General features: G+C 31.2%; 4 protein-coding genes across 7 annotated transcripts; 2 read left to right on the top strand and 2 right to left on the bottom strand.

The window, feature by feature from the left end:
• The first annotated feature begins 12,223 nt into the window (after positions 1-12,223).
• On the top strand, positions 12,224-15,725 carry LOC107911655 (small GTPase LIP1). The gene is made up of 7 exons (XM_016839530.2): positions 12,224-12,885; positions 13,443-13,534; positions 13,620-13,761; positions 13,951-14,255; positions 14,881-14,934; positions 15,029-15,159; positions 15,248-15,725. The coding sequence occupies exons 1-7, from the start codon at positions 12,795-12,797 to the stop codon at positions 15,441-15,443; spliced, it is 1,011 nt and encodes a 336-aa protein (XP_016695019.1). The 5' UTR covers positions 12,224-12,794; the 3' UTR covers positions 15,444-15,725.
• A 604-nt stretch (positions 15,726-16,329) lies between these two features.
• On the top strand, positions 16,330-17,734 carry LOC107911654 (uncharacterized protein At5g64816). 4 transcript variants are annotated; one of them, XM_016839526.2, is made up of 2 exons: positions 16,330-16,457; positions 17,101-17,734. In XM_016839526.2, the coding sequence occupies exon 2, from the start codon at positions 17,151-17,153 to the stop codon at positions 17,529-17,531; it is 381 nt and encodes a 126-aa protein (XP_016695015.1). In that variant the 5' UTR covers positions 16,330-16,457; positions 17,101-17,150; the 3' UTR covers positions 17,532-17,734. The 4 variants fall into 4 exon arrangements, with proteins under 4 accessions (XP_016695015.1, XP_016695017.1, XP_016695018.1 ...); XM_016839528.2 differs by having other exon boundaries at positions 16,377-16,457; positions 17,108-17,734; XM_016839529.2 differs by lacking the exon at positions 16,330-16,457 and adding an exon at positions 16,464-16,737 and having other exon boundaries at positions 17,108-17,734.
• Positions 17,735-17,951: 217 nt separating this feature from the next.
• On the bottom strand, positions 17,952-20,042 carry LOC107911222 (uncharacterized). The gene is made up of 2 exons (XM_016839098.2): positions 19,599-20,042; positions 17,952-18,930 (listed from the first exon to the last, which is right to left on the bottom strand). Exons 1-2 carry the CDS (start codon positions 19,850-19,852, stop codon positions 18,729-18,731), a joined length of 456 nt encoding a protein of 151 aa, XP_016694587.1. The 5' UTR covers positions 19,853-20,042; the 3' UTR covers positions 17,952-18,728.
• A 692-nt stretch (positions 20,043-20,734) lies between these two features.
• LOC121223012 (developmentally-regulated G-protein 3) lies at positions 20,735-22,503 on the bottom strand (the record flags this gene model as incomplete). Its single annotated transcript, XM_041103884.1, has 4 exons — positions 20,735-21,062; positions 21,182-21,233; positions 21,434-21,625; positions 22,139-22,503. Coding segments are annotated over 4 exons (660 nt in total), but the record flags the coding sequence as incomplete, so codon positions are not given.
• Between the last annotated feature and the right edge of the window lie 262 nt (positions 22,504-22,765).

Below are 22,765 nucleotides of genomic sequence, written 5' to 3'. Positions count from 1 at the left end.
CCCATTTGGACTTAATAAACACAAGAATAGTCTCATCAATCAACTGCTCGTTTTGATTATTTGTGTAACGACCTAAAAGTCAATGATGTCGAAAATGGTTGTTAATATTTACGAGACAATTATAATACTATATTGAATTTTAATCTAACGAATTTGTTAATTGGATAGTTAGTTATGGTACAAGTGTATTAACCCTAAGGTCTGTGGTCTTGGAAAATGAGGTATTGAGATCTCGTTTTCGTAAACTAAGCTAATAAATATTTTTATTTAATAATTACAGAGTTATTATATAGGTGAATTGAATTTTAGATAGATAATTTTACCGAACTAATGACTAATTAAGGTATAAAGACTAAATTGTAAAAATCTTAAAAATTAATAATTATGGATTTTAATTAAGTGGAGGACCAATTAAGTAATTGTACTTTTTATTTGTGAAATTTAGATTAAAATTTAAATAATTAATTAATTTTAAGTTTAATTAATTAATTAATCTCAATTAATTTAATTGTAAGTATATAAGTAAAATTTAAAAGTTATCATCCATTATTTTCTTTTCTTCTTTCACCGAAACAACAAGAGGAACCTAGCAACCATTTTTTTAGTTTCAAGCTTTTGGTTCTTGGTAAGTTATTGTTGTCGAAACCATTTTTAAATTTTGAAAAAAACGGAAATCGACTTTAAAAAAAACTTTGGGAGTTGTCACCGATCTTTTATTAAGGTGTGATCGATTCACGAAAATAAATTTTAGGTCTGCGAGATTTGAGAAAATAAGTTCGGGAGTCGTTTACGCACGAGAAAGGGTTAGCACCCTCGTGACGCCCAAAATTGGTACCGAATCGATTGTTTAATGTCTTATTGTCGAAAATTTGAAACGATTTTTAAATATGATCTTTGAAGTTTAAATTTGAATGAACTAAGTTGAATAATAAGACGGACTCATTTTGAATAAATAAATTACTATACTCAGTGAATTAGGGTGCAACAATTCGATCTTTGAAATTAAATTTGTTCCTTTTTAGAAAATCACGCTATTTAAAAAGGAGATGCGATTATCTAAGCCAATCGAGAAATTCGAACCCAGTAAGTTAGGGTTTGATCCCTCGAAATTCTTAAACAACCGACCTTGCCTTTATTTTAAGTTAGGATCAAACATTTTGAAACCTTAAGAATTTTATTTTTATAATTGAACGGCTTTAATAAAAATGAGCACTTGGTTATCTAATTTCATCGAGAAGAATCGAAGCCCAGTAAGTTAGGGCACGATTCTCTCGGGAATTTATGAACGCCAAGCCCCCTTTTTTAGGATCATGAAATAAAAAGACTATGAAGCTTTTTTAAAAGCCAACTCTCACGAAAAGAACATGATTAAACGACGATACATATAATGTAAAAGATGAATAAAAATTTAAACTTAAACTAGCAATAATTAAACCAATAATAAACAAATACAAATATCAACTTTGATCATATTGTACACACATCCATATTAGAAATTAAGCAACCCACAAATTCATGATCAATTTAAAACAACAAAAGCCAATAATAATAAATAGTACAAATATTTGATACAATTCGGTAATGAAACTAAGAAAACAAATAAAAAGTTTGAATTTTAATGAAAGATTTATATAAATGAAAAATGAAAAGTGAATAACTTAAGAGTAACATCTACATTATGATTTATATAAATAAAATCTAATGAAATAATGGTGCATACATAATAAGAATATGTGAGTTAAGTAAATAGAATAAGATAACGAATTTAAAGAAAAAGGTTTAAGAAAAGAAAATCATTTGAAAATAATCTATCATTATATATATATACACGCATAGTAAGAAAAATCTATATTATATATAATAGTATAAAATATTAGTATTAGAAATTATCTTTCTATAAAAATATAAAGTTGATTATATAAAAAAATATAAAAATAGTATGATAATGAAATAACAGTAGATTTCTAAATAAGAAAAACTAAATAATCAAAGGATTAAATCATAAACAAAATCGAATTAACAGGGGATAACTAAAATTAAAAAAAAGTGGGGGCCCATGCTGCAACACACGTATTACATGGGGGCCTGATTGGGAAATATCCCGCTTTCCCAAAACGTAGTGTTGCAAGCTGGATTGAAATGGAACGAAAGCAGAATATGGGGGCTAAATCAGAAAAGAAGAAGGGACTTGATTAAAAAAATGGAAAAGGGAAGGGCCGGTCGCGCAAATATCCCTCCCTACGCCAGAACACGCGGGTCTAGCCATGTCCGGGTCGGGTCATTGGGTCGCGCTCTAAAACGGCGCCGTTTAAGAGCCACTGAATCAGGCAATACAGCGACGTTTCTTGATTCCCCTGAAGCCCCCCTTTAAACCATATCAGTTACCCTAAACAGAAATAAAAGAAACCCTAAAAAACTATTTCATTTAAAACAAAATAAACCTAAACTAAAAAAAGCTCTGCGCCGCATCAGAAATCAGAGGCCCTCCCCCCATCCATTTGCGCCGTTTCAAACATGAAACCCCCCATCCAAACTCCGATTTAGGCAGAGTAGACGAGGGCTCCGTCAGCGCGCTTGTAAAGGTAAGATTAACTCTTCTTTCTTTCTGGCGCCACAACCTCGAGGGTTCATCGCCTCTTTTAGAGGCTCTCTGAACCATGCCCCTAACTCCGATGACAACGGAAAAAGGGCAATCGGTCCAGTAGCGAGGTACGATCGTCTCTCATTTACTGTTTTCTTTTTTTTGTTTAAAAAAAAACAAACAATAGATGTAGAACGAAAAAAAGAACAGAAGAAAAAAATTGCGAGAAAAAAATTCGGAAATCACCTTTTGGTATTTTTTTTGTATTCTGATTTCGTATGTGTGTTACAACAACGTTCTTGGTCTTTTTATAATATCTATTTACAGAGAAATGAAAAATACGAATAAAATCAAAACAAATCACCCCCTTTTTGTTATCTCTGCTTTTTTCTGCCATTTTTGTGCTGTTCTCTGTTTCTGCTGTTTGTTCGTCTTTTGCAGGTACGAAGTGCGGCTGGGGACATCACTGTTACGGCGCTGGAGGGCAGTGATGCCAGGGTTTCTGTTGTAACGGGTTTGGGCTAGGCTAGTGTTTGGGTAGTGGGTATTCTTGTAACCGGGTTTAGTGATTGGGCCGTTTGGGTTTAATTTAATTTTTAATGGGATGCAAATTTGGGCTAATGTAATGGGACTGTTATGGACTGTTATAATTTTTGTTTGGCTTATATATTTATTTTCTTTTATTACGGGCCGGGCAAATTGGCTTATTACAATTGTAATTAAATTATTTTTCTTGTAATTTTTATATTTTTGAGATAGTGGGAGGTTGATTTAGCTAACTCATGTATCAATTTGCAAAACTGTTAAAATTTATAAAAGTAACCATTGATGATTTCTTGATGAAATTGGTGTTAATTTGTTATATTTTAAGCTTAGATATGAAAAATGATTAACTTGTAGAGTTTAATTGCTAGCATTTGAACATATGGACTAGAGTGCATAAATTTCAAAATTTGTGTAATAATTCTGTAATTATTGGCAATAGAGGGCTGTAAAAGGATGAAATTGAGATTGATTACGGAATCAAAGCTCAAATTTGAAAGATATTGTATTTTAGGTTTTAGAGACTAAATTGAATAAAATGCAAAACTTTACAAGACGTTTAAATAATAAAAATTAACTGACATATGCTTACAGTACGATGATATAAGATATTTAGAATTGATAAATTGAATTGAATTATTGAATAGATTGGAAATTGGACCAAATCGAAGATAATTGATGAAATGACAAAATTTGTTGATTTGTCCTTAGAGAGTTGTTTGTTGATGTTTTGACCAGGTAATTTCATATGGTATGCTTGTATATAAATTATTATATATATTTAAATTATGAATTCGTGTATGTTTAATAGTAATTTGAATTGTTTGTAATTTGGTACAAAAGGTGAGATATAGACTAAATCATAAAGAAAATGATAAATTAACTGATAATTTGAATATGATGAATTGAAATGTGAAATATTAATGAATTAATAGTTGATGATGACTGATCAAATCATAATGGTATGAATTTGACTGATTATCGAGATAGAGGATTAAATTGAATAGAATTGAAATTGTGTAATTCAATTAAATTAAGGAATTGACCTTGAATTGGTTTGAATTGGGATATGCTATGTGACAAACTGATGATTTGATATATGAATTAAATTTTTTAAATGTGAATTGAACAATATGACGATTGAATAAAAGGTCACCCTATTAACTTGTAACAACCCGAATTTTGGGCTAGTCGGAATAGTGGTTTTGGGACCACAAATTTGACGAGAAAAAAATTATTTTCATTATATTTTTATGGTCTACGATTTCACAAAATGATTTCGTGAAAATTTCGTTTGAAAATTTTGGCGTTTGGGCACTCAATTTAGTCAAAATGACTAAATTGTAAAAGTGCAAAAGTTGAGTTGTACATGTTAGAAGTGTCCAGTTGTTATGAAATTTTAAATTGGAGGTCCTTACATGGTAATTAGACCATTGGTTTAAAAAATGGACAAGAGATAAGTGAAATAGGAAATTTTTAAGTTGGGGGCATTTTGGTCATTCAGTAATTAAAAGAATTAAAAAGGCCAAAATAGCCAAAAATTTGTCCATCTTCTCCACGGTGAACGAAATCAGCAAGGGGGAAGCCATATTTAGAGTTTTCAAGCTTCCAAGCTCCATAGTAAGTGATTCCAAGCCCCGTTTTTAATGTTCTTTACGTTTTTGGAGTCCCGATAACTTAATTTAGCTTATTCTAACAATAATTTAATTTAGGGTTCATATTTGGAAAAATACCCATAGGTGAAATATGTTTATTTCGATGTTTTATGATAGAATATGAAGCTTGAAATTATGTTAAATAACTTTTGCTAGCCGATTTTAAGTGAAAACGAGTAAATTGACATAATCGGTAAAAATACCTAATGTTCATAAGTAAGTGTTAGAGTGAGAATTTTATGTTGCCATAGAAGGGAAAAATGTTCAGCATGTCATAAAACATAAGAAAAAAGGAATAAAGTTTAATTTCTGAGCCTAGAGGCAAAATCGTAATTTTGTGAAACTTTAGGGGCAAAAATGTAATTTGTCTAAAATGTGATTTTTGGACTGTATTGAATAATGTGAGTGTTAAATAAGTTAAATATGTTATTATAAGTCAAGAAAGACAAGGAATTGACTTTGATTAGTGAAAAAGGAAAAAATGAGAAAAAGTGAGAAATTTCCCGATTGAACATTCGGAATAAAAAGGGATACGAATGAAGTGACAGAAATGATCACATGTGTGGCATGGACTGTGTGTAGGCCACTATGTGAAAGTGAAAGTGATGGTCACGTGTGTAGTACTATGTGCAGGCTACTACGTGTACCAGAATGATAGGTCGCATGTGTAGTACTATGTGCAGGCTACTATGCGTACCGGATAGTTTTGATCACGTGTGTAGTACTATGTGCAGGCTACTACATGTATCGGATAGTGATGGTCACATGTGTAGTACTATGTGCAGGCTACTATGTGAACTGATATCATTAATTATAAGGTGGTTGCTATGTGTTGATCCCACCGGATATCATTGATTACAAAGGGTTGTTGATGTGTGCTGAATCCATCGTGTATCTGTTATTATTCCGAAGTGTTCATCGAGAAATTGACTAAGTGAAAATACATAAGATCATGTAACGATTAAGTGTGATTGAATGATGAATATATGTGTGGAATTGAATTGAATAATGATTGAAAGTGAAAAAGTGAAATTATGAAAAAGTAAAATTAGCAACAAAACAGTTTTGGATAGTAACAATAGTGTGACTTTGAAAAATCACCAAAAATGGTGGAAATTGAATTATAGAGTGAATAAGATATGAAATGAAAGCTTAATGAGTCTATTTTTACTTAAAAGAAACAAAGCAAGCAAAAGAGTTATATATTTTGAGATATTTTAATTTTAGTAAGGAAGGGTTGGATTGATTTTAGAATCCCCTGTTCTGACTTTGGAAAATAATTAAAAATTTTAAAAAAATGATTATGAGTTATAATTTATATGCTTAGAATCCTTAATGAGCCTATTTTCAAAAGAAATAAACGGAAATATCATCTGAATTCTGTACAATGAGATAATTCATTTTTAGTGAAGAGATGTCAGAGATGTTGAGCAGTGAAATAGGGGTGACTTTAAAGAATAAACTGTACTAATTGGCTAAGCCAAAAATTCTGAAATTTTTATGGTAAGAAGATATGTGACTCTAGTTTTGGGGAAAATTAACGGAACTTAATTTGGAGCTTTGTAGCTCCAGATAAAAATAATTTAGTGATTGTAACTTGACTAGACAACTTTGAATTTAAATATAAGTGAATAGTGAAATTATGTATAATGCTATTTAAGCATGTTATATACATAAAGGATGTGAGATGGAGAGGAGGAGGAGGATAATAAAGTATATGAATGAATCGTGTATAATTGGTTAAATGTCTGATTATAATCGATAAATGTTGAAACATGGGTGATGCTTATATTAGTGCATTACTGGTCATGGTAAGCTCATGAGAGAAAATAAAATGTCATAGCATATGCGTGTGGTATATTTGGCATGAAATGATGTCATGAGTGGCTCATGAATTAACTCATGTTGGTAAGTTGATGCATAATTATAGTATTCAAATATATATATATTTGTAATATTTTGCTATGTGATTCGGAAAAAGGGGAATAAATAGCATACTGAAAATTCGACCATGGTTCTAGTTTATGTTAAATGAGTGTTTTATGGCATATCTTAAGTAATGGAATGTTATGAATTTTGAGTCAAATAAATGACAAATGAATTGATTACGTATTTGTAATTTTGACATATGCTTGGTATATGAAACGTAATAATATATGCTTGAATAAACTTTAAGTATTCGAATGACATGGATTTGATGGTGATAAGATTCGAACATTGAATTCATGAAGCACAGGTGATGTATTATTGTTGTGTGATAGCTTGGTTCGAGAAATTTGTTAGGTAAATGGTAAGTGAAAGCATTTATGGATATAAAAGAAAATTTGGAGTGAATATGAAATTTAGCTCAATTAAATGATTTCATCAATTAAACATTGTGTATATCAGAATGTGTTAGTGAATTACGTATTCGTAAATTGACATTCAAAGTTCAGTTAGTGATATATAAAAATAACATGAAAAGATTTATGATTGTGATTAATATTGATTCTGACTTAAAGTGGATTCTTCAATATTGGATTGATTTAACGAATATATTAAGCATATGAATAAGTATGTATTGGGCCTCGTAAACCCTAATTAGCGACTCGAAGATAATAATTTGAAAGTTTTTAATTTGGATGAAATTTTATAACTCGGTTTAATATGTTTATAAGTGTATTTATTCTGGTAATGCCTCGTACCCTATTCCAGCGTAGAATACGGATAAGGGGTGTTACAATGTGACATCACCAGATTCGGCCCTAATGTTTAGGCCGGGTTTGGGGTGTTACATAACTGTTCAGGTAGAGTCGAATATAACTGACATGCCATAGGATAGGTCGAGTACAAGTTACTTCGACCACGAGTCGATGAGTGCTGGACACATTTATACTTCGGTTATACCGATGAGGCACTGGGTGCCAAACACAATGATGAGTGTTGGGCGCAAACTATTTTAGCATAGTCCGATGAGGCACTAGTGCCAAACTGGTGTGGTTAGTTAGATCCATGTATACGTTCGAATCCAAGTCAAGTTATAGGGGTACAAAATGAAAATTGGATAAATGATATTTGAATTGGGTTGATATTATGATATTATGAATTGTATACATATTGTGATATACGAATATCGATGGCATATGAAAAATCATACGAACCAGTTATACAAGCCTGAAGGGCCGATATGGAAATGTGATGAATCAATGAATTCCATTCAAAATTTGAATAATGAAATGAAACAGTGGTTGACATTAAATTGAAATTGAATGTATAGTTGTTAAATAGATGGAATGATATGATATTATGAGAATGATGTTCATATGGTTAAATGTTGAATTGGTTTTGAGAATTGTATTGAAATATGATTCTAAGTTATTTGGCCTGTTTCATATTTGAATTTTTATATGATGAGGTTAAATGTTAACTAACTTTTTTTATATTTAATTTGTTATGTTAGACAAACTTTACCAAGCTAAGTAGCATGTAGTGTTTGATTATAAAATGAGGTAAGTTACTTCGTTTAATGCCTATGGACTTACTAAGCATTTAATATGTTTACCCCATTGTTTCCCTTTCCCTGTAGATCGCCAACTTGTGGAACATGTCTAGTGGGTTGTCGAGGAGCTCACACTATCCTATTATTGATTCGATACTCTTTTTATCGTTAAAGCTCGATTTGTGGCATGTACATAGGTGTTATGTAATAGCAAAGTTGAATCGATTGTTGATTAACCTAGTATGTATTATGGAACTTAATGTTCATATGCATAGATGTATGAATTGGAAACTTGCATGACATTGTGTATGACATTTAATTGGCACAATTAAACTTGATTTGGTACGGTTAAACTTGGTTTGGATAGTTTACAAGCATGAAATGTAAATTTAATGTTTAATTGGGATGAATTTGTATGAAATGGTGCCAATTTGAGGCAATGTTGGTTTGAAAATGGATAGATTAATGTATTGGTATGTAATTTGATTGGTATGGTGCAGGAAATTAAGGTGCATTTATGCACCAAATGGGTTAATGGTATAGTTGTATTGAAATAGGTACAAAATGGCTTGATTTTTGCCAAAAATAAAGTCCTTGTCCCGATGACTACATTTTCTCGTTGCAATGTCAGCCGGATAGTAGGTGACATTGTGATGTCGGGTGGCTTGACATCGTGATGTGACAAACTATTTGGCGACACCATGACGTGAAGGAGGTGACATTGTAACGTCGGCCTTGAATTTTCAAAACTTTATAATTTAGTCTTATTTCACGCTTGGGTCAATAAAAGAGCATTCGTAAACTCGATTAAGACTCATATTTAATTGTGTATCATAATACATAGGTGTTTATGGTTTGATTGAATATTTGAATTATTTATTTATAAAATATTTATATGAAATTTTAAAAGTGTTGCAAAAAGGTATTTATTTGATCTCAGGTTGACTCTAAAGCATTCGTATGCTCGTATAAGACCTGAAAAAGAAAATCCATGTTGTTCTATATTGTATTATTGATCGATTGCATGATTGCTGAAGCAAAATGATGTTTTTGCTGTGAAATTGTCAGTAGTTGCTCCGGCAACAAATGTAGCACTCTGTTGCTCGGAACCGACGATAAAGTCAAGTAAGGAGTGTTACATTTTGGACCACAAACACCTACTAATATAAGTTGTGTTCACACATCATAATCATTTTCATATGATGCAACTTAATATTAGTTAAACTTTAAGTAATCAATGAACTAATGTTTTCTGATTCATGCAAAAATTGTCAAGGACAAACATACGAAGATATAACAAATTAATTATGAAATTTTATTTAATCAATTAGTTCGAAATTACAACTAAAATGACGAAATCACTGCACTAATGACACAAAAAACTAACATAGTATTGGGAATATCTTTGAGCACCACTGCAAAATTGTCACTTTCTTGATGTTCAAATACTATCGTTTCAACATCTTCATCACCATTGAGATCTATTCAACAATACTTACACCCTATTCTATTAGACCTTAGAAATTTATACTTCAAATTGAGTATCCATATCGGATTTTACTAAAAAAACTTCATTTTCATGTTCTCCAACAAAATATTAAAATTCAAAATATCGAGCTTTCGATTAAAAATAATAATCAAAATAATATATCTATTCAAATAAATTTAGACTATAAATCAATTCAACATACTCTCAATAAAGATTATCAAATATTAATTTTTTAGCATTACAAACAAGGCTAATAGTTTAAAACAATTCTTAATAATAAAAATCCAATAAAATTAACAACTCATACAATATTCGAGAGGAAATCTTGAAAATTATTTAGAAGGATCTCATCATCCAATGATGTAATCATAGCATCGTCATTTTATTACCATAAACTAATTGGAGAATAGATTTTACCCTAACTCTTATAAATAACAAAAAAAAGTTCAATATTTATAAGTGTCAAAGTACTACTAAATATATATTTCGAAAATTTAGTTTCCTCATTATTTCAATGAAAACCCAATTTTTGTTTATAAAAGTGTTTTTTTTGTAAAAATTATCTTAATATACGGTAAAACAATAATTTGATGGAAAAGCTTTACTTTTTAAAGTAATTTAATCTCAAGCTGTTTATGAACTGGTTTTGGGTTGGGTTTAGACAAATATCTTTTATTTATTTTTTCTTTCTTTTTTATTTACATTCATTTAAAATATAATTTTTTTACTTAAGCTTAGCTGGAATAGAATTAAAAAAATTTCAAGTCGAACCTATCCATATTTAATTTATTAAATATATAAAAAACCATCTGCAATATAAAATGCTTAGGTATAATTTTAACTTGCAGTTCAGTGAGAAAATTTTGCTAGCAGACTTATATGATGCAATTTCAAAATCTGGGTTTCTTTAAAATGAAGTTGATGGTTCTTTAATAATTTTACATTCTATCTCAGCTTTGTATAGCTACTTCTTAAGAAAGAAACATACATTTTTGGAGCTACAAAGTTAAACTTTTCGTAAACTTGAGCTGTAATTAGAAAGAAAATAAGTTAAAGGAGTTTAAAGTATTATCCATCTTTTTGTATTAAAAGTCGGATTGTATTTCATCATTTATAGTAAAAATGGTAATTTAATCATTATATGATAAGAAAAAAATGTAAATTAGTCATTATATTAAAAATTTCATCTATCTTGTTGTTAAGATGATGATTTGACTTTTTAAAATTTTTTTATGTTAGTGAAGTGGAATTAAAAAAGAGTAGGATTAAGTAAAAATATTACGGAGGGCCCTATATTAGGAGTCGAGTTGCATTTTGTCCTATTCACTAAAAAAATAGACAAATTAATCTTTATATATTAAATCAAAAAGTAAAATGATCATTGTGTAACGATGTTGATGGAGCAACCATCCAATGAAAACAGGGCCAAACTTAACACAAATAGGAAAATGAATATAAGTACCACGATGGCGTGAGTATGATGAATTTTAGGAGATTGTAAGGGCAGATGTGTGTAGGGATGCAATAGGAGTGCTCGTATATGCATAATGATACAAGCGGAGCTTTGAGGTACTTTCAGTGGTTTAACTTTTAGCTTGGAATTGCTGGTAGAGGTGTTCAAATTTTGATTAAAACTGAATTAATCGATCTAATTAGATTGGAGGTCGGTTAAAGATTTTTTTGGAATTTTGGTTAATGGTTAATTTAGTTTGAAATCAGGTAATTAACCAAATTAACCGAACTTAATAAATCATATTATATATTATATGTATTAGACTATTACTAGTTCCGTTAATTTAATTAATCCGATCAAATGAACATTATAAAGTTATTTTTTGATATGTTTTACTACTTTTTTAACAAAAAAAGGGATAAATTTCGGTTAATTCGGTTAACCGACTAAATTAATCGAAATATTCCAGTTTGGTTAAATTTTTTTGAAAAATTTTCAATTAAGTTAACTGTTAAAAGATTAAAAAAATTAATTAATTCAGTTAATACTAGTTTAGTTTAATTAACCATTTGAACACCCCCAATTATTGCTATTGGAAGGTTGTTATAAAATGCGACAATTTAGTAGTTATTCAAATACTAATCGAAAATTTTAATGAAGCAAGCGCTTTTATTCTAGTTTGGAGTACAATTAAAAATTAATAGTTTGATTGATTTGATCATTAATTTTATTGTTTTTTTAAACATAATTTCATTATATGTTATTATCATATTTTTTTATAAAATATTTAGAATTATTCATGGTTCCTCTCCAACCTTTAAATAGAATAATATTATATTTTAACGTAATCGAATCTACATCTTTCTATATTGATAACAATGTTAATTGAGTTATGTTAATAAATATCGGTTAGTTCTATTTTGTTAAAAAAAAACTAAATAGAAGAATCAATAAAATTCATAATAATTAACAAATTTTAATACGAGAAAAAAAGAAAAAGAGAAATCGACATATCTCTTAAATACGAAGCGCATTCTAGCGCGTGAATTGAACGTTCCTGCTTCAAGTTTCTCTGTTTAATCGATCCGTATCAAACACATGAAATAGAAGTTAAAATCAATCCCTCCGAAAATCAATTCTGGATCCCTACTTTAGCTAATTACTTTTGTTTTATCTTTCTAACCATCCTATAAACCCACTAAAATCAACGATTTATATTTTAGAAAATATAGTTTTAAACCCCAGTTTAATCAACTGAGATTTGGAAGCTCTAAACTGAAATTTAAAGAGAAATCCACTTATTGTCTCTCGATTTAAAATATACCCATTCAAAGAAGGTCTATTTTGTTGGATCCAATTTGATTCAGAATGATGAGTTTCGTGATCCTGGATTCGGGTGTAGATCTTGGGTGGATTTTGGTCTGAGATGGATGTTAGTTCGAAATATTGGGCACCCATTTCAAGAAATTGTTCCTCTCCTTTGAATTTGTGCCTTTTTTTATGGGATTTTATTAGTGTTGCCATCGCTTCTAGAGTTGAGTTGGGCTAGGTTTTTTCTTTTTCGGTTGTAACAGAAAAAAAAAACAGAAAAAAAAATGTTTCGGAGGGAACGTGAAAGGGAATTCAAAGAGTTTAATGGAGGACCTCCTTGTGGGCAAGTCAGAGTTCTTGTTGTTGGTGATTCAGGTATCGAATTTTACTTCTTTTTATTAATCAGTGAATTTTTGTGTTCATATACTGTGTTTGCCTTTGCAAAATTTTCTGCTTGTTGCTTTATGTTTTTCTATACAGAGTAGCTGTTTAGGGTGTCTGCTGAGTTTGTATGCTATAAAATTATTATAATTGAAGTAACAAATGCTTTTGTATGCACATCAAGATCTCTACCCATACATTATCCCACCCTCAATATTTGATCTAAGATTACACATTGAGTGGCCTTATTTGATGTTCTTCAGTAGTTTGTTGATGGCTGTTTTATTGCTTTCTGTACTAGGAGAGCAAACCTTTAAAATGATTCACTGCTTTCATGTTCCTATGCTATTTCCTTTGGATGTTATATTAATTTGTTTTCGACTGCCCGAGAGTTTCCGACACCGTGTTGTGCCATTATTGATAAGTATGCAGACTCTTGATCTGATGTTCTAATTTGTTTACTATTCATGCTTAAATATATAATATGTTTTTCTTTTCAATGTTCTATTAGATGCCGATTTTTTGCTTGAAATCTTAGTCTTTTTTGTCAGGTGTGGGGAAAACTTCTCTTGTTCATCTGATTGTCAAAGGTTTTTCCACTGCTTGTCCTCCTCAAACCATTGGGTGTACAGTTGGTGTGAAGGTAAGATTTAGTACTCCTTTTGTTGCCTTGAATAAAGTTATTGTTCGAGTTCATTTACCAATTAGCCACTACAATCTCTACACAGCATACCAAATATGGTAGCCCTGGTAGCTCGTCAAGTAGCTTGAAAGGGGATGCTGAGAGAGATTTCTTCATTGAACTTTGGGACGTGTCGGGACACGAGCGATACAAAGATTGCCGATCTCTTTTCTATTCACAAATTAATGGTGAGTTCTTAAGTCTCTTTTCTTGAGCAAATATCTTAAGTTCATGATAATTGTTGGTACGGGAATTTTCTAAACCTTAGTTTGTAAGTCTTGTAATGCTTCAGCTTCCCATTATAGCCTTTTGTAATTACTGCAAACTCTGTGACCTGTAATTTTCTCTCACGGTTCCACCATTAATTTTTTGTGCAGGTGTTATTTTTGTACACGATCTTTCCCAAAGGAGAACAAAAACAAGCTTGCAGCAGTGGGCATCTGAGATTGCAACAACTGGGACATTTTCGGCTCCTCTAAGCTCTGGAGGCCCCGGGGGACTTCCTGTCCCATATATTGTTATTGGTAACAAAGCTGATATAGCTGCTAAAGAGGGTACAAGAGGTAGCAGTGGCAATCTGGTTGATGTAGCTCGTCAGTGGGTTGAGAAGCAGGGTTTGCTTCCACCTAGTGAGGAACTTCCATTGACCGAGAGTTTTCCTGGTAGTGGCAGCCTTATTGCAGTAAGCATTTTAACTTTCGCATTGACTTGCTTATATGCCGGTTAGAGTAATAATTTCATATTTTGTTCTCTTTTATATATTTGCAGATATTTGTGGGGGAAACTTGGTGTTTCGTTGAATTGATCTATTTTAATGTAGAGTTGTACTTGCAATAAGATTAGAATTAGAACTCTGTTGACAACATATTGGTTTTAAATTTAAAATACGGGAAATGGTACACTTCAGTTCAATAAGATTAGAACCCTGTGGACAACATTTTGGTTTGAAGTATGGGAAATGATACATTAAATTATCTTTTGTGCTTTTTTGTTAATTTTCTTTTTGTTTTCTTTGTATAAGAAACACAAATAAAATTTTGTTCTCGAGTCCAAATTCTTTTCATGGAAATTCTCTTTTACGGAAGATATTTTACTTCACGAAGTTGTTTTTTGCCCGAAAAGGTATAAGATGGCACCTTTGCTAGTTAACCTTTAAATCAATCACAATTCACTGTCTAAAACATTAGTGAAACATAGGGGTTGGTAAAGGTCTGATATTCTTGACTAGCCTGTCAAACCTGATTTAACGATGTTAGTTTTGGCTTTCGGTAAACGAAGATGTCTAACACTTTGCTCAATTTCTACAGGCTGCCAAAGAAGCAAGATATGACAAGGAAGGTTTAATGAAATTTTTTCGTATGGTATTATCGTCCTCTTTTCTTATTTTGTGTCGCATTCTAGCTCTTATTTTCTTGGGGGTTTACTGTTGTTAAACTTATACGGTACTTGTTTCAGTTGATCAAGAGACGGTATTTTTCAGATGATTTATCGACCCCGAATACATGGTCCATATCTCCTGCTCTGAGGACTTCTCAATGTCTGGATGAAAATTCCGATGATGATCATCAGTTGTACAGGCGTACAAGGTAAGTCTGGCTGTCACCATCATTCTTCTCTCCATCCTTCCCCTAGTTTGCAGATGAAAATTCTGTTGTTTGCTCCGGTTGTTTGCAGTTTGAGTGGTGACCCTTACAAGTACAACATGCTTCCTCCCTTACCTGCACAGCGCAACCTTACTCCACCTCCCACGCTTTACCCCCAACAGCCGGTTTCAGTGACTGAGAGTTACAGCATCCCACGGTTCTCCTTTACCGGTTCCCAAGAAATCAACAGCAGCACCAGATCGAAGCGTGCGGATATTAATGTCTGATGTAATATCGTTTCCGGTGTTTGCTACAAGACAATCACTATTGCTGGGAGATTAAAATATTGTGTGTTGGCCATATTATGCTTTCCTCCATAATTTTTTTACCTTTATGCTTGTATAACTGGCATGCCGATTCTTTTATATCCCCAGGCCTCCCCCAAAAGATCATTTTTTGTTTCACACGCCCTCCGTTTTTGGGTTTTTTTTTTTTTACAGTTTTACTGGTTGTATAATTATTAATTGTTTACCCCAAAGCCAAAATATAGGTGATGCATTTCAATCAAACCTTTTTTTTTCTTTATTTTACGCCTTGTTTCATTTTGGGTTGGAGATAAATAGTTAAATATGTAAAATTCGAATTTTAGTTCAATTAATTTAAATTTTTAAAAAATGATCATAATAATAGATACTCATAATAAGTTCATAATTGAGCAGAGAAAGGAACGCCTGCATAATCTTCAATCCTTCTCGCTTAATCATCAGTACGAATTTTAATCATTGTGTTAGTACTATAACACTCTCTCTATATATATTATGACACTAAAAAATAGCTTAAAGATAGGTAAAAGAAAAATAAAACTTGGTTAAAAAATCTGGAATTAGATCAAATAAAAAAAACTTCCTAAAAAATTAATTAAAGCTTACATGTATAACTTTTTAAAATATTGCACTGTTAAAAAAGTGTTCTTTGCATTTTTTTTCACAATTTGTACTCCTTTTGTAAAAAAAATTAAAATTAAAGCTTACATTGTGATATGCTATAATCTATTAATTATTATAAATTTTTTATTAAATTAATGTAATGAGTCAATTTGCACTGTTAAATTGTTCAAATTTTTTCACTTAATAGTTAACTTAATAAGAATCCGCATTTTTTAACTTAAAAAATACTCAAAATTTTAAAATATTATTTATTTCTAAGAAAAAATTAAAACAATTCACTCGTTTGTTTGAACATTTGAGAAAACACTAAAAACAAGCATTTCCGAAGTGGAAAGCGAAAGCATAGCTCCAAAGGTCAGCCCCAAATCTAAAACCTAACATAAAAATTAAACCTGTAGAACTAACAGCGTCATTTTGTCTATGTTATTTGTGATTTGATCTGTAACTCGGAATACGTATTTCTCTTTTCTGTTTTTCTTCCTCATTCAATTTCCGATTTTTAACTTAAAAATGTTCAAATTTCATCAATTTTTGAAATATATATTAACTGATCTGTCACCAGATTTCTGGTGTTTTATCTATTAAACCGATTTTTTCATGGTTTAGGGTTTAGGCTTACATCAAACTGCTGGCCGTAAGTAATTGTCATTTATTTATCTTTAAATGTCCTTTTTTGTAGGTTGTTTCTTGCTAGTTGTTATGTTGCTTTGATTTTTTCTTATTGAAATATTTGTGATATAATCTCGAATTTTCTTCAAAATAAATTGGAGAAAACTTCTAAAAAAATCTAACCATATCCGTACATAATACTTATACAAGAAGTCGAGCAACATAAATTTCTTGTTATAATTCATAATTTTGATTACTTTGGCCACTTGAATGTTTAATTATGCGTTAAAAGTGAAGTTGAATTTAGCTAAATTTAGTATATCTGCTAGATGTGGAGTTGAGGAGTGAATAAAGGTTGTTCATGTATTTAGTTTTCCTATTTTTCTAGAGTGCAGAAAACTAAGTAGGGAAACAGAAATCCGGCTTGTGAAATTTGGGATGGCGGATGTGTGGTGGACCCTTCTCGGGACTGCTATCCCGGCAGTTATCGCAGGGCAAGTTTTTAGATTGAGGAAAAAGCATGCCGAAGAACAGAGACTTAAGAGTGCCAGGGGAAGGGAGAAGAGCTCGGATGACATTTTCATTTGTGAGAGAGTCTGCACGTGGAAGAGAATGTTGAAAAAGGTTGGGGCATTTTCAAAGGATCCGATCCCTGACACTTGTGTAACTGTTTGCGGTGTGTCTGAGCTCGACGCTTGCTCCGATGCTTGTGCTCGTACCGTTTGTGTCAACCAACATCAGGTACCTAACTGGAATGATATTTGCCTTAGAAGGTGTCAAAGTGAATGCCTTAGGTTATCTGCATCCCATTCTCCTTAGTGCAGCTTCGATTACCTTGTGTTTAGGACACTACATTCTACTTTTCTCTCAACTTTTCTCTCATAATCTATGTCGCTTCGACTTTATCTGATGCTCGTGTTTGACACATATCCGAATATCAGGTTTTGCCTCGCCATGCATAATGTTGTCAATGACTCTTCAATGCTTATTTGCAATTGGAAATGAAAATTATGCTCAGCTCATTGATAGGGGTGAGCAAAACATCGATTACCAAACAAACAGGTCGAACAGATCGAAACTGATCAATTTGGTTGGTTTTGATTTTGTTCAGATAGATAGTTCAGTTTTAATGTGTTTATTTGGTTGATTTGTGAGTTTTTTTTCAAACCAAATCAATAGAATAAAACAACATTTAATTTTAAAGAAATGAATAAATTATATTATTTTTTATATTTAAACGTATCCATATTCAATTAAAGTTTTCAAACCCAACCTAATGTCAGTGAGAAAACTAAAATACCTAAGAAAACATACTAAGTTTGGTTCAGTTAATTCGGTTTTTCATGGATATTTCGGTCAATTCGATTCGTTTTGAAGAACTTATACTTGAGATTGTCCTACATTCTCCAGTAGCTTGATGTGATAATAAACTATTGGGCAAATTTCATTCGACTTTTTAGAGCTTATGGTTGGGTTAAGTGTTCGAATCCTAACTTTTGTTGTGAGGGCTTTGAGTTCAGGTTAGAGTGATGAGTTCGATTTAGGAGCATATTTGAATGGAGTCGAGTTGGACTATAATATTGAATCAAATCAAGATGAATAAATCATGAATCTTGATCTTGAATTTGATATTTTATAAGATGACAAAGGGATTGACAAGGGAATCAAGAATGCATGTTTCATCAAAGATAGAGAAAGAGTGTTTATTATTAAGAAATTCACTTAACAAAAATTATAGTTTACTTAAAAACGATAAACTCACCTAAATTACTTTACTATATGGTAGGGAAGATAAATTGAAATTTTAACAAAAAAAATTGTTTTAAATAATAAACGTAAAAGCTATTTTCTCTAAAGTTCTTCTTTGAGTTTAAATTTCTAAAATGAATTTTAATTAGAAGTATGTTTTGGAGTCGAAAAAACAAAATTTTTAGTTTTTTCCTTTTTTGGATTTTTTTTTTACCTGTAAAAATATCATAAAAGCTTTTTACTAACAGTGAAAATGCGTGTAAAAATCTAAAGCTCATCATGAGATTGAGAGACTGTGTTCTTTTTCTTCTTGACCTTATCAGCAGTCTTTTGAACAACTTTTGCAGCTGATTTCGCAGTTCCTTTAAGTGCTGCTTCTCCTGTTCTAATGCTCTTCTTCACTGCTTCTTTCATATTTTCTCGCACACTCTCTGATTCCTTTCCTTCTATTGTGTCCCTCCTTCTAAAACTGCCCATCACAATCGATAAAATAATCATTTAAAAACACACAATATCATAAAAAAAATAATTAAAAAGATGGCTATGTTAAATGGTGAATGTAAAGTTGAATCCAAATCTGGTAATATTTTTTTGGTTTCGTGTTTGATCAACATTTATTAAAATTTAAATATATTTAAAGTAAATTCTAATATTTATAAAAAAAACTAATATTGAACTAAGAGATAAAATGCATTATTATTAATGGAATAAATAGTGTTCAAATTGTGACAAAAAATGTAATAAAAATATTAAATATTAAAAATAAAATTTACATGTTTTGATTCTCAATTTAACTCATAGATTCAATCCAGATTTTGTACTAATCATGTTAAATAATGTAAATTCAGAAAATAAATGAATTTACATGTTATAATATTTATACGCAACAAATTTAAAATAAATATAAATATAAATTTAGATATCTATTATTTGAATTCACTATACAAATCAATTTTATTTGTGGATATTAAATTTGAATATTTAACATATACAAATATTCAATAAATAATATTATTTAATTCAAATTCTGATAGTAACACTCGATTCTAGTAATATGATTTGAATCTAAAAATATTTATGTAAATTCAAACTCGCTGTGAGAATAAAAATAAAATATTAAAGAGAAGGGAATCTTACTCAAGATTTGGAGGGGCGAAGTGCAACTGGAATTGATAGATAACGGATTTGAAGTTTTGCCAAAAAGATAGATGAGATCTCTTGAACAAATCAATGGAGGTTGATAATAATTGAAAGAAAGATAGTTTCTGATCTTCATTGTTGAACTGCTGCTGCACTCTTTCGCAAACTACTGATAATATTTGGTGCCAAAAAACGATGATCCAGAGAAGAACCAAAGTAGAGCTTCTTCTGCAGCGTGATTTGTTCATCATTCTTCAATTTCTAAACAACTTACTTTTCAAAAAAATGAAAAAAAAAGGAAAGGAAAAATGGTTTTGGTTTCAAGTATGTTCACGTTCTTCACTAAAAATAAAATGTTTCGTGGAGTTACTAACTAGCTTGTAGGTATTGACCTTTCCCTTTCTGAATATTTCAAACCCTTTCTGAATGAAAACGAGTAAATTTTTTTATACATATTTTACTAATTGAATTAAAGAAACGCATTGAGGATTTTTATAATTGTGTATACTTATATATGACAATTTTAATCTTAAATAAGTAATAAATATTTATAGTTAATAAGACTATGAAAAATGATAAGAGGTAAATTTTATATATTACTTTTTATTAGTGGTCCAAAAAAGAAAACATAATTTTACTCATAAAGTGAAAAAAAAAACTCATTTTTATTTAAAATAGTTTATACACTTGTGCTAAATATCTTATTTCAATTTATATTTCAAATAAATTTAAATGATTAAAATCTAATCGGGCAATCTTTTCGCAGCTGAGTTGATTTGGAGTGAACCTGTCACCTCAGCTATTCGTGCATATTCGTCCATTTTTCCATTGAAGAGATATCATAAAAATTTTCAGTTGGAGTTTTGATTTTTATTTTCTATTAAGAACCATCATATCAAAGTTGAATGAGAAGATTAAAAAATTATATTAGAAAATAGAAGAACGGCCTAATGTAGTAAATCCCGATAAATTTAACCTTAACTAGACTAAAATGTGAAAGATTAAAAAAAAAAAAAGGAAAAAAGAAGCAAAGTGAAAATGGATAAACAGGAATAATTTCTGTACGAGGTGTCACTAACCTGTCCAATAGTTGAATTATCTATTGGATTTGAAAGGAAATGAAATTATTATAGTGACTAATGCCATTTCTCTCATAACTTAGAAAAGAAGAAAATTTCCAACTAGTTCTACAGTATTTTAGTAGTGTATCGCAACAAAGCAAAAGGAGCAACGAGATAATCAGATCAAAAGAGCTTGACAACAAAATGGCTTTTAATTACACGTTCAAGCTGTCACGTTTTTCACCTAATTTTCAGCTCCACAGCCTAAATGGCAGCAGCTTACAATGTTGAGCAATGATGATTCATGGGATTCCTAAAACATGAAGGCATAAATTCCAATATCCTCAAATCACACTTTCTTGATAATCTGCACAACATCTTCATCCTCAAGTTCATGATCCTGGGACAATATCCAAGAAAAATAGCCCACATGAATATGGATTGCCAAGTCTAAGAAACGAGGAGCAAAGTGGTGGGGGATGTTATAGCTCTGTTTAAATAAGAGAAATCAGAACAAACCTTGCCAACTCTTTGAGGCTTGTGTTTTACGCTTGATCCCCATACAAGTGCACTGTAAACATTTGGCCAGATTAACAACTTAATCACTGGAATTTTGAAAATTAGATTCTAAATATGGTTAAAGAAAAAGTAAATAATTGCTAAATCTTAGGGCAGATTTCTAAAACACATTGCAGCTGCAAAGTATGCAAGTAAAAGAAAATGCAATGACTTGACGCCATACTGCATTAAAGTTTTGGAAAGGATACTTACTACTTAAATTGTTTAAGCATGTCTTTATGAATTCGAGTGCAGAAGTCCTCAACTGTCCTTCTCTTCGATGACAGGATAACAGGATCTTCATAGTCTGGGTTCATCCCTTTTGGTTTTGTGTATATGCGAGTTAAATCAAGATACTCCCATATCTTATCCAGGAGACCATCCAGGTTCCACTCCAGGTGAGCACTATACAGTAGTTGGAAAAGAGAGATTATAAAAAATTATCAATGAACAGGAAAACATAGTTGCTGCAAATCAATCCTAACAAGGAATCCAATAAGACTAAAGGTGACACGAGTTTGGAGAACAATCAGAAACCAATCATAGGCTAGTAGTATTAGCTCAAACGTCAGGAACTACGGCCCTATAATCAGTGTTAGATGCCACCCAACTCAACCTCATCTTATACCAAAAGCTACCCCAGGCATTGCAATCATCTTTTGAAGGTTTTCAACTGAAAGCAAATTTGATGGTTTTGTTTAATCAAAACAAGGTTTGTTCCCATCTCCTAAGTGGTTGTTATAAAACACTTTAGTGCCTCTCTGGAACAACTATTATTTGAAGTCAATCACAAAGACAATTGCATCTTAGAACCAAAATACTTCGATGTAGTAGACCCCAATACTATCATGACTTTGAACAAAATGTGTTAGCAAAAGGACAGTCAGACAATTTCCCAAAGGATTAGGGGGAAAGTACCTGATTGGGCAGTAATGAGGAAGTTTATCCAATATTTCCAGCTCTTCGAGTGTAATCTGATCAATCTTGTTCACCACATAGATGCAAGGCATATATATCCTACTGCCTTCAATGACATCTATTAGATCATCAGCAGTTGCATCATACCTTAGAGTGATATCAGCATTGTGAATTCGGTATTCACTACATATTGCCTTTACAGTGTCAAGGTCCAGGTGAGTATTAGTAACAGTGGAGGTGAAATTAATACCACCCTTGTCCTTCTTTCTGAATGTCAAATTAGGTGGTTCCTTGTTCAACCTGCCCCCGACAAAAAAAAAATAGTTAGACAGCAGAACAAGCTGAGATACTTTTAAAGCAAGAATGAATCAAGAAAATGGTACAGAGTTTCAGAAAGAAAGTACTGCTACAAATGAGACTTTAAAACCACCATATACATGCAGCAGAAGAACGGTAGCAACAAGGAAATATGGATGCTCCAAGACATATACTACTACATTTCAATTATTAGCAAGAACTGACCCATGTTATACTAAATTCCAAATGAGTCACAAATCTGATCTGGCCCGATTTTGACATCAACATTATTTATTGAACTAGAAGTCCTTCAAGATAAATTTTAAAATC

Source organism: Gossypium hirsutum, chromosome D11 (assembly GCF_007990345.1).
Source record: "Gossypium hirsutum isolate 1008001.06 chromosome D11, Gossypium_hirsutum_v2.1, whole genome shotgun sequence".
Lineage (NCBI taxonomy): Eukaryota > Viridiplantae > Streptophyta > Magnoliopsida > Malvales > Malvaceae > Gossypium > Gossypium hirsutum.
The sequence above is the reverse complement of the archived record's forward strand: the minus strand, read 5'-3'. Positions and strand labels throughout refer to the sequence as shown.